General features: G+C 39.4%; 1 protein-coding gene across 4 annotated transcripts in view; it reads left to right on the top strand.

The window, feature by feature from the left end:
• Positions 1-1,862: 1,862 nt before the first annotated feature.
• The window catches only part of TFCP2 (transcription factor CP2), a 47,494-nt gene continuing 37,310 nt past the window's right edge, over positions 1,863-12,046 (top strand). For all 4 annotated transcript variants that reach the window (XM_077753402.1, XM_077753401.1, XM_077753400.1 and 1 more), the window contains exon 1: positions 1,863-2,389. In XM_077753402.1, the coding sequence (XP_077609528.1) occupies positions 2,268-2,389 (122 nt within the window). In that variant the 5' untranslated portion in view covers positions 1,863-2,267. The remainder of the gene's footprint in view (positions 2,390-12,046) is intronic.

Genomic DNA, 12,046 nt, shown 5'->3' with positions numbered 1-12,046 from the left:
TTTCATTCCTTTCTTAATTCAATAAGCATTTTTAATTTTAATTTTAAAATTAATGTTAATTTATTTAAATTTATTTTTTAAAATTAATGTTTATTTGAGAGACAGAGAGAGAGAGAGAATGAGCAGGGAAGGGGCAGAGAGAGAGGGAGACACAGAATCCAAAGCAGGCTCCAGGCTCTGAGCTGTCAGTACAGCTCAGATGCAAGGCTCAAACCCACGAGATCATGACCTGAGCCAAAGTTGGACGCTTAACCAACTGAGCCACCCAGGTGCCCCTATTTATTTATTTTTAAAGTTTTTTTATTTTGAGAGAGAGTGAGGGAGTAGGAGGGGCAAAGAGAGGGAGAAAGAGAATCTCAAGCAGGCTCTGCACGGTTGGTGCTAGCCACATGTGGGGCTCAAACTCACGAAGCATGAGATCATGACTGAGCCAGCTAGCCACCCCTCAGTAAGCATTTTTAAAAAGTCCTATTGAATGCAGAAACTATACTAGGAGATACGTAGAACACAAGCCTGAGAAAGATTTCTATTATTTAGGAAATCACAGTCTAGTGAAAAAGGCAAATATAGGCAATTCAGGACAAACTGTAAAAAGTTGAATAATGGAATCCAACAACAGAACCAATACTTTCACATATAGGCAATGTTTTATAGTGAAAATTCTCATCGGACTTTGGAATCAGCTCTGAAGTGGTAATTCAGCTGTGGACAATTTAGCCCCATAGCCTTCTTTCCTTACTAGTGAAATGAGGGTCATAAATACTTAGCTTTAGAATTATAATTCTAATTGTAATTATAATTAATTAATAATAATTAATATATTATTATTATATAATTAATAATATAATTAATTCTAATTATAATTCTAATTGTAAGATTGTTTTGAGGATTACTAATAATGTAATAAAGTTCCTGGTATATAGGTGATGCTTGATAAACAATGGGCATTATTATTTGATCCTCATAGGAGGAAGGTGGAGCAGGGATGGATATCCTTGCTTTTCAAATGAGTAAACTAAATCTCAGCGAGATAAGGGATTATTGGAAAAGTCACCAAACTATTAAGTGAAAACGCCAACCCAAATCGTGATCTTCAGATCACGACCTTTTAAAAACTACAACTTTCACCTATCTCACGCTTTCCTGTTCAAGCGCATCAGGGAGAATGCGGAAGATGAGCATAAGCCGCTTCTTGACCTTCGGAGAGGTGAGTTTAAGGAGACAGAGCATTCCAGGAGCAAAGGAGCCCCTACAGGGAGCTCTGGGAAAACGGTCCAGTGTCCCCCAGGGGTAGGAGTGAGTTCACTAAGTCTAGAGGGAAGACTTCACCCACGCCTTAGAGGGTCGACTGGGTACACCGCGCTAGGAAGGATTCAGGTAGCCTCAGAAAGAGCCATTTAAACAGTAGACACCTGACGCACGCGGGGTCCTCTCCCAGACCGCCCAGCCCATTTCTGGGGGCGGGGGGCCGCCTCGCAGCCAGCCTATCATCACTGCCGAAGCCCGCGAACTCTCTTTCTCATTGGCGGCCGGCAGGGTGACGTCACGTTCGGCGGACCCACAAAGGAAGAGGGCGCCATGATTGGTTGGCGCTGGGGCGGCGGGCGGTGGAGGACCCTGGCGAGTCTAGGTTTCCTGCCGGTGCTGGACTTTCCCTGTCCATGTTCCGGGGCTGTGTGGGACTGCAGAGGGCGGGAGGTCGGCTCGGCGGAGGCCTGGATTTGGTTCCAAGAGCTGCGGGGTTGAGAAGGGGTGACCGGAAGTGATCTTGGGACTGACCGGAAGCGAGGCCTGGAGGGGAAAGGGAGAGCGGGTCCCGGGAGGGAGGGGGGCTTCCAGGAGGAGGGGACGGGGGAGAAAGGTGCGAGAGCGCCGTGGGAGCGTCGGGCAGGCAGTGGGTCGCTGCTGCTGGCCTGTTTGAGGGTCAGCGAGTGACCACCACGAGCTCAAGGGGAGAGCCCAAGCAGTGGGAGTGCGGGAGTCTAGAGCTGCCTCGGGAGAATCTGTAATAGCTAAAGCACAGGGGGCCTTGCACGGCTCCGAAGAGCTGGGTGGGAGGGATTTTGAAAGTCGAGGCAGGAGCTAGGAGCCGAGGGAACGGCAGATTAGTTGTGCGGGCAGTGCGGTTCGGGCTTGCGGGTGGCCGGTGGGGACGGCGTGGGAGGTCCTGGTTTGGAGTTTTCCACAGTCTTGCCCCCATTGGGTAGAATCCCACTACTTGCCTTTGTACAAGAAACGGTGTCTCCCGGGGCAAGGAAGGAGCCAGCATGGCCTGGGCTCTGAAGCTGCCTCTGGCCGATGAAGTGATTGAATCTGGGCTGGTGCAGGACTTTGATGCTAGTCTGTCCGGGATCGGCCAGGAACTGGGTGCTGGTGCCTATAGCATGAGGTGAGTGAGATTTTTCCCAGACCCTGCACCTTTTGAATAACAAAAGCAGGGGAGGGAATAAGGTTGGAGGGGGGAGGGGGCAGGTATTTAGAGTTTAAAAAAAGCTGTCTGCGGTTAGGGAAAATTGACTTTTTTCTTTGTCGCTTTGAGTCGTGACTACTGGGGAAGGAATAGAAGAAGAGATTGTAGGCAGTGTCAGATCTGTGCAGGATCAGTGGAAGAAGCAAGAATGGCCCTTGGCCAGGAACCAAATGAATGTTGAGAGGCCGTCGTGCCTGTGGGAGAGATTGGGGACCTATAGCGTGTATGTGGTTAGGTTGGGCTGGAGGTTTGTGAAGGGGTCACATCTGGGGAATTGGGAGCTGGGGCTTATCGATGAATATTGGTTGACTGCTTCTTGGAAGGAAAAGTGAGACCTTGGTGAAGGAGCCCACACATCTGTACCTTAGCTTGCTTTAAGGATTAATTCTAGAATGTCTGCCTTTTGAAACATAAGCCATGAAAAGAAAAAATATCAGAGAACTTTTAGATACTTCTAGATCTTAGTGTATCAAGTCAAATATTGATCATAAGTAAAAATCTGCTATGAAAGTAGCAAAACCTCCCATGTAATTTATTTGCATGCATTAGTTACTTCATTCCCCCAGTATAGTTTGTTTCTTTCATTTATGAGATGTACAAGAATCAGGTCTGGAAATATTGAAACATGTGCACTTCAGGGTTAGATAGAATGTAATTGTGTTTCCAAATGCATTCTAAGGCTCAATCTAAACAAGTGAGTCAGAAGAGACCTCAGAACTTCACAGTTTGAGCTTATAGGAGAAATGTTTTTTACGGGGAAAGTGGACAAATTTTGTGTTCTGATCGTGAGATCCTTTAAGAGTTACATAATATAAACTTCTTGTCTTTATCTCTGCTAACCCAAAATGGATTTTTCTCAATGAAGTAAAATAATGAGTTAGAACTTAGTACTTCATCTTCGGGAATCGTAGCTTACAGTTAGAATAATAAAGGCTATCCTGTATGCACACTTTAGTGATTTTCAGGGAAATTTAAGTGTTATCATGCAATGGTCTTAGGTGTGAGGAAATTTAACTCTAGTTTTGTCTGTCCTTGTTTACATAAGTCTGGCCTTAAAAATAGAGATTAACTTGGTCTGAAAGTAAATTCCCCAACCCTGAGCTTACATGACAGCATCTGACATCCTATTTGACAGTTCATGCTGTTATTCACGTAAAGACTACCACAGCAAAATGTTTGGTTTTGTCTAGATGGTTAGAAGATAGAGATGATTAAGTATGACTGTTCTTGTTGTAAGAATAGTTAACATCATCAGCAAACATTCTGTGCATCTGTTACGTGTTTTCTGTAGCACATAACCTTGCATTTAGAACTACTAGAACCACTTTCCTGTGTTGTACCCCAAGTGGTCTACAGTGGTAGTTGTAGAATGGTTTGCAAATTCACACATTTAGAATTTTTTTCTAACATCAATTCTACAAGAATTTTCAAACATCACTTTCTGTTTTCCGTAGAGCACAGTGTGCCAAAATTTCAAGTATTTTTTTTCCCCACCTTCCTCTTTTTCCTGCATTTTGCTCTTGTCACTCTTCTCTGGACTCTGATACACATTTAATCATTTGCATTAGTTTGTGTTAATTAGATATTAGTTCTCAGACTTTGGTGTTTATGAGAGTCCTCTGGAGTACTTATTTAAAAATAGTTCTCAGGGCCTCACCTTCAGTGATTTTTCTGGGGCACAGGCCCGAACTCTGATTCTTTAAACAAGTTCTTAGATGATTTTGATGCAGGTAGTCACCACATTTTTGAGAAACACTGACTGGAGGAGTCTTTATATACAAAGATCATGTTCTTTGCTCTTTGTGTTTTTCCCTATAATTAATCCTCCTAATCAGTTTTCCAACACCTTTATTAGGGAAAATGTTCTCTTTGACAAGCTATTTGTTTTGTAAAATTTATTTTCTAGTGTATTCATTTTACCCTAATTTGCTTATTTTCTGCTGCATTTTTATAATGGTTTCACTTCAAGTCTATTGATTTATATTTTATAAAGATTCATCTTAACTGGATTTCTGTTTTGGACTTGATCTGCCATTGTTTTCAGTGATGTTCTCTTTCTAAATAGTATTCTTATTTTTTCCCTTACATTTTAATACTTGGCACAGACTTTATTGTTAAAGGAAATTCCCTGAAAAAATGATAAGTGAAAGGAGCTAGTCACAAAAGCACACAATATATGATTCCACATCTATGAAATGTCCAGAATTGGCAAATCTATAGAGACAGAAGGTAGAGTAGTGGTTGGCTAGAGCTTGGGGAAAGGAGTCAGGGGGAGTGACTGCTAATGGTACTGGGTTTTTTTTGGGGGGTGGGGGTGGGAATTGATAAAAGTGTTCTAAAATTGTGGTCAGGGCCGTCTGCCTGGTTCAGTCGGTAAAGCATGTAATTCATTCTTGGGGTTCGAGCCCCATGTTGGGTGTGGAGATTAAGTACATAAATCATACATACATACATACAAATAAATTGTGGTAGTTGCCCAATTCTGTGACTAAAGACAACTGAACTGTATACTCTAGATGGGTGAACTGTATGGTATAGGAATTGTGTCACAATAGTGCTGTTATAAAAAAAAAAAAAGGAAAGAGGATTAAATTTTGTAGATTGAAAAGAATGTTATGTCTTTCGTTTTTTTTTAAGTTGAGGTAGAATTCACATCCTATAAAATTAACCATTTTAAAGTGAACAATTCAGTGTTATTTAGTATATTCACAGTGTTGTGCGATCACCACTTCATCAGTCCAAAAGAATTGCTCCCCATTTTCCCCTCCCTGTCTGCAGTCTATGGATTTACCTATTCTGGATATTTCATATAAATGGAAACGTATAACGTGTCCTTTTGTGTCTGGCTTCTTTCACTTAGCATCATGTTTTCAGGGTCCATTCACATTGTAGCATGTATCGGTACTTCAGTATTTCATTCCTTTTTGTGGCTGAATAACCCTTTCTATGTGTATAACACAGCTTGTTTATCCAATCATCAATTGGTAGACCATAAGGGTTGTTTCCACCTTGGACTATTATGAATAATGCTCATGCATCATTATGTTTATAAAGGAGATGACCATGAAATGTTTTTAAAAAATTTTTTCTTTATGTATTTAATTTTTTAAAATTAATTTTTGAGAGAGCAAGTAGGGAAGGAGCAGAGAGAGAGGGAGACACAGATCTGAAGCAAGCTCCAGGCTCTGAGCTGTCAGCACAGAGCCAGATGCAGGGCTTGAACCCAACGAACCTGAGATCATGACCTGAGCCAAAGTCAGATGCTTAACTGACTGAGCCACCCAGGTGCCCCAAAATGTTTTTTTTTTTAATGTTTATTTATTTTTGAGAGACCGAGACAGCGAGTGAGCAGGGGAGGGGCAGAAAGAGGGAGACAAAGAATCTGAAGCAGGCTCTAGGCTCTGAGCTGTCAGCACGAGCCTGACATGGCTTGAACTCATGACCCAAGCTGTGAGATCATGATGTGAGCCGAAGTTAGACACTTAACTGACTGAGCCATCTGGGCGCCCCGACCTGAAATGTTTATAAACATTTGTATACAAGTTTCTGTGTAGATTTCTATTTTTTCTGTGTAGATTTCTTTTAATTGAGGTATAATTGCTATGTAACATTTTGTTAGTTTAAGGTGTACAACATAATGGTCAGATATTTGTGTATATTGCAAAATGATCACTACGATGTCTAGTTAACATCGTTCACTGTGCAGTTACAAAACTTATTCTTTTTTTTCTTTTTTGAACAGTTTATTTTTGAGAGACAGAGACAGAGCACTAGTAGTGGGAGGAGCAGAGAGAGGAAGACACAGAATTTCAAGCTGACTCCAGGCTCTGAGCTGTCAGCACAGAGCCCAGCATGGGGCTTGAACTCACCAACTGTGAGATCATGACCTGAGCTGAAGCCAGACACTTAACTGACTGAGCCACCCAGGCGCCCCAAACATTTTCTTTTTCTTATGAGAACTTTTAAGAGCTACTCTCTTAGCAGTTTTCAAATCAGCATTACAGTATTATTAACTATAGTGCCCATGCTGTACTAGACATATGTTTCTGTTTCTCTTGGGTATATATATCTAGGCCTGGAATTGCTGGCTCATATGGTAATTCTATGCTTAGCTTTTCTTCCTTCCTTCCTTCCTTCCTTCCTTCCTTCCTTTTCTTTCTTTCTTTTCTTTCTTTCTTTCTTTCTTTCTTTCTCTTTCTTTCTTTCTTTCTTTCTTTCTCTTTCTTTCTTTCTTTCTTTCTTTCTCTTTCTTTCTTTCTTTCTTTCTTTCTCTTTCTTTCTTTCTTTCTTTCTTTCTCTTTCTTTCTTTCTTTCTTTCTTTCTCTTTCTTTCTTTCTTTCTTTCTTTCTCTTTCTTTCTTTCTTTCTTTCTTTCTCTTTCTTTCTTTCTTTCTTTCTTTCTCTTTCTTTCTTTCTTTCTTTCTTTCTCTTTCTTTCTTTCTTTCTTTCTTTCTCTTTCTTTCTTTCTTTCTTTCTTTCTTTTCTTTTCTTTTCTTTCGAGTTTTTAGAGCAATTTAGGCTCACAGAATACTGAGAGGAGGGGTGCCTGGGTGGTTCAGTCGGTTAAGCGTCCAACTTTGGCTCAGGTCATGATCTCACGATCCGTGGGTTTGAGCCCTGCGTCAAGCTCTGGGCTGACAGCTAGCTCGGAGCCTGGAGCCTGTTTTGGATTCTGTGTCTCCCTCTCTCTCTGACCCTCCCCTGCTCGCACTGTCTCTCTCTGACTCTCAAAAATAAATAAAAAACATTAAAAAAAAATACTGAGAGGAAGGTACAGAAATTTCCCATATATCCCCTTGCCTCCATACATGCAAGCCTCCCCTTTTATCCACATCATTTATCAGAGTGGTACACACTCTGTACCTACATTGATGAACCCACATTGACACACCATAATCACCCAAAGTCCATAGTTTACCTTAGAAGTCACTCTTGCTGGTACACATTCTGTGATTTTGAACCAATATAGAACAACACATATCCATCATAGAGTATCATACAGATGATTTTCACTGGTTTGAAAGTTCTCTGTGTTCTGCCTATTCCTTCCTCCACCCCAACCCTTGACAACCACTGATTTTTTTTTTTACTGTTTCCAGTCTTGCCTTTCTAGAATGTCATAAAATTGGAATCGTACAATATGTTGTTTTTTCAAAGTAGGCTTCTTTCACTTAGAAATATGCATTTCATATTCCTCTATATCTTTTCATAGCTTGATAGCTCATTTCTTTTTAGTGCTCAATAATATTGTATTGTCTGGATATACCACGGTTTATTCATTCACCTGCTGGAGGACATCTTGAGTCCTTCCAAGTTTTGACAATTATGAATAAAGCTATTGTAAGCATCCATGTGTAGGTTTTGGTGTAGAGCTAGTTTTCAACACCTTTGGGTAAATACAGAGAATGCAATTTGGGATTATATGGTAAGAATATATTTAGTTTTGTTAAGAAACTGCCAAACTGTCTTCCAAAGTGGCTGTACCATTTTGCATTCTCACTAGAAATTAGTGAGAGTTCCTTTTGCTCCACATCCTTGTCAGTTTTTGGTGTTGTCCATGTTTCCGATTTTGGCCATTCTGGTAAGTGTATAGTATGTACGAAACTTTTTCAACAACTGTCAAACTGTTTTATACAACAGCTGACCCGCTTTATGTTCTAGCAGCAATGTATGAGGGTTCCTATTTCTTTACACTCTTATTAGTACTTCTTACTTTTTGTTTTCTTTTCGTTGTTACTTTTTAAGTGTTTTTATTTATTTTTAAGAAAGAGAGATGGGGGAGGGGCAGAGAGAGAAAGGAGCTACAGAATTCAAAGCAAACTCCAGGCTCTGAGTTGTCAGCAGAGAGCCTGATGTGGGGCTTCGTGGGGCTTGAACTCACAAGCTGTGAGATCATGAGCTGAAGTCGGATGGTCAGCTGACTGAGCCACCCAGGTGCCCTGTTTTTTTGTTGTTATTTTAATTAAACCCATCCTGATGAGTGTAAAGTAATATGTCGTTGTGATCGTGTTTTGCTATTCCTTAATGACCAGGAAGTTGAACGTCTTTTCATGTACTTGCTGGCCATTTGTCCATCTTCTTTGGTGAAGTGTCTATTCAAGTCCTTTTTTTTTTCTTTTTTAAAGATTTTATTTTTAAATAATCTTTATACCCAGTGTGGGGCTCAAACTTACAACCCCAAGATCAAGAGTTATATGCTTCACCAATTGAGCCAGCCAGACACCCAATCAGCAGACATACGGTCCCCAACTTATGATGGTTCAACTTATGATTTTTTAACTTTACTATGGTGCAAAAGTGACACACATTCAGTAGAGACTGTACTTATAATTTTGAACTTACCTGGGCTGGTGATATGAAGTCCAATACTTTTTCATGGTGCTGGGCAGTGGCCGTGAGCCACAGCTCCCAGTCAGCCAGGTGATCATGAGGGTTGCAGATGGTATGCTTATAACTGTACAATATCCATACAGCCATTCCATTTTTACATGACATTCAGCACTATAGTATAAAATATGCTTTGTGTTAGATGATTTTACCCATCTGTAGGTTAATGTAAGTGTTCTGAGTACATTTAAGTTAGTAGGCCGGGCTAAGCTTTGATGTTTGTTGGGTTAGATGTAGTAAATACATTTTTGACTGACAGTGTTTTCAACTTAGGGTGGGTTTATTGGGATGTTACCCCATTGTAAGTCTAGGAAGATCTGTACAAGTCTTTCATATCATTGGTTAAATTTATTCCTATGTATTTTATTCTTTTGGATACTATTATACGTGAAATTGTTTTCTTAATTTCCTCTTTGGATAGTTTATTGCTGGTATGTAGAAACAACTGATTTTTTTTATGTTGATCTCATGTCCTGAACTTTGTTGAACTCATTTTTTAGCTTTGGTAGTATTTCCTGGATCCTATGGAATTTTCTATATGTAGAATCATGTCATCTGCAAATAGATATAGCTTCACTTTTTATTTTCCTATTCATATGCCTTTTATTTCTTTTTTTTGCTTCATTGTTCTTGCGAGGACTTCCAGTATAATGTTGAATAGTAGTGAAAGTGGGCATCCTTATCTTATTCCTGATTTTAGAAGGAAAGCTTTCAGTTTTTCATCATTGAGCTTTGAATTTTTCATAAATGCCTTTTTAATGTTGAGGAAGTTTATTTCTATCCCTAGTTTGCTGTCTGAATATGTCCATGTGTGTATCTGTGTGTATTATTGTCATAAAATACACATAAAATGTATCGTTTTAGCTATTTCTAAAAAAATTTTTAACATTTATTTTTGAGAGACAGAGCATAAGTGGGGGAGGGACAGAGAGAAAGGGAGACACAACAATCCAAAGCAGGCTCCAGGCCCTTAGCTGTCAGCACAGAGCCCAGTCAGGGCTCGAATCCACGAACTGTGAGATCATGACCTGAGCTGAAGTTAGACATTTAATCGACTGAGCCACCCAGGTGCCCCAACATTTTAGCTATTTTTAAGTGTACAGTTTAGTGGCATTAGGTACATTCACATTGTTGTGCAAATATTACCATCATCCCTCTCCAGAATATTTTTATTTTCCCAAACAGAAACTCTACCCATTAGTCACTAACTCGTCTAGTTCCTGGCAACCACCATTTTACTTTCTGTCTCTATGAATTTGACTACTCTAGGAATTTCATGTAAGTCAAATCATAAAAATTTGTCCTTATGTGACTGCCTTCTTTCACTTAGCATAATGTCTTCAAGGTTTTGCTGAGTGTTTTTGACAGGGTGCTAAATTCTGTCCATTGCCTTTTCTGTGTCTGTTGAGATGATCATGTGGTATGTTATATTGATTACAAAGGTAAAATACCCTTGTATTTCTGGGAAGAATCCTACTTGCTTATAGTGTATAATCATTTTAATGTGCTGTTGGATTCAGTTTGCTAGTACAAGGAGGATTTTTGTGTCTTTATTCATAAGGGGTAGTGTTCTTTTCCTGGGGTATTTGTTTTTAACATTTTTAAAATGCTTATTTATTATTTTTGAGAGAGAGTGTGAGCGGGATAGGGGCAGAGAGAGAGGGAGACACAGAATCTGAAGCAGTCTCCAGACTCTGAGCTGTCAGCACAGAGCCCCATGTGGGGCTCAAACTCACAGACTGCAAGATCATGACCTGAGCAGAAGTCAGATGCTTAACCAACTGAGCCACCCAGGAGCTCTATGTAGGACTTTTGTCCGGCCATGGTATCAGGTTAATGCTGGCCTTGTAGAGTGTTAGAAAGGGTTCTCTCCTCTGTTTTTGGAAGAGTTTGAGCAAGATTGGTGTTAATTTTTTAAATGTTTACTAGAACTCGCCAATGAAGGCATCTGGTTCTAGGGTTTTCTTTGTTGAAAGAATTCTGATTACTGATCCAGTCTCTTGTTATAAGTCTTTTGAAATTTGTTATTTGTTCTTGAGTCAATTTTGATGCTTTGTTTCTAGAACTTTTTTTTTTTTTTGGTATCTAAATTATCTTAATTTTTGGTGTAAAATTGTTCATAGTGTTCTCTTATAATTTTATTTCTATAAAGTTGGTTGTAATAGCCCATTTTTTATTTCTGATGTATTTATTTGTCTCTTCTCTTTTTTCCTGGACGGTCTAGCTAAAAGTTTATCAGTTTTGTTGATCTTTTTAAAAGAACTGACTTTTGGTTTTGTGGCTTTGCTACTATTTTTTCATCCTCTACTTCATTTTCCCGTAATCATCTTTATTATTTCCTTATTTCTGCTGGTTTTGGATTTAGTTTGCTTCTTTATTTTTTAATTTTTTGAGTTCCTTAAGATGTAAGTTAGATTATCTGATTGAAGTCTTTCTTCCTTTTTATATAGGCATTTATAGCCATGAATTTCCCCAAGTACTACTTTCACTGTGTCCTGTAAGTTCGGATATATAGTGTTTTAATTTGTAGTTCATCAGTATTTTCTGATTTCCCTAGTGATTTTTTTTTTCTTTCACTCATTGATTGTTTGAGAGTGTGTTGCTTAATTTGCACATATTTGCGCATTTTACAGTTTTCCTTTTATTGATCCCTAGATTCATTCCACTGTGGTCAGAGAAAATAGCTGGTATGATTTTGATTTTTTAAAAGGTTATTGAGAATTGGTTTATGGCCAAACATGTGGTCTATCCTGGAGAATGTTTTATGTGTGCTTGAGAAGAATATATATTCTCCTGTTGTTGGGTGAAGTGTTCTGTGTATGTCTGTTAGGTCTAGTTTATAATGTTCAAGTTCTCTGTTTCCTTATTGATCTTCTGTCAGATGTCCTACTCATTACTTAGAGTGGGGGTATTGTAGTCTCTAACCATTGTGGTGGAAGTGTCAAGTTCTACCCGGTTCTGTCAGCGTTTGCTTCTTGTATTTGAGGGCTTTGTTATTTGGTGGTGTGTACATGTTTATAATTCTGCCTTCTTGATAAGTTTTCTTTTTAATCAATATTAAAGTCCTTTGTCTCTTGTAAGAACTTAAACTTTATTTTAATGTTTATTTTTGAGGGCAGGGAGAGTCAGAGAGAGAGGGAGACACAGAATCTGAATCAGGCTCTAGGCTCTGAGCTGTTAGCACAGAACC

This window comes from Crocuta crocuta, unplaced genomic scaffold (assembly GCF_008692635.1).
Source record: "Crocuta crocuta isolate KB4526 unplaced genomic scaffold, BGI_CrCroc_1.0 scaffold30, whole genome shotgun sequence".
Classification (NCBI taxonomy): Eukaryota; Metazoa; Chordata; class Mammalia; order Carnivora; family Hyaenidae; genus Crocuta; species Crocuta crocuta.
Note: the sequence above shows the minus strand (reverse complement) of the source record. Positions and strands in the feature narration are given on the sequence as shown.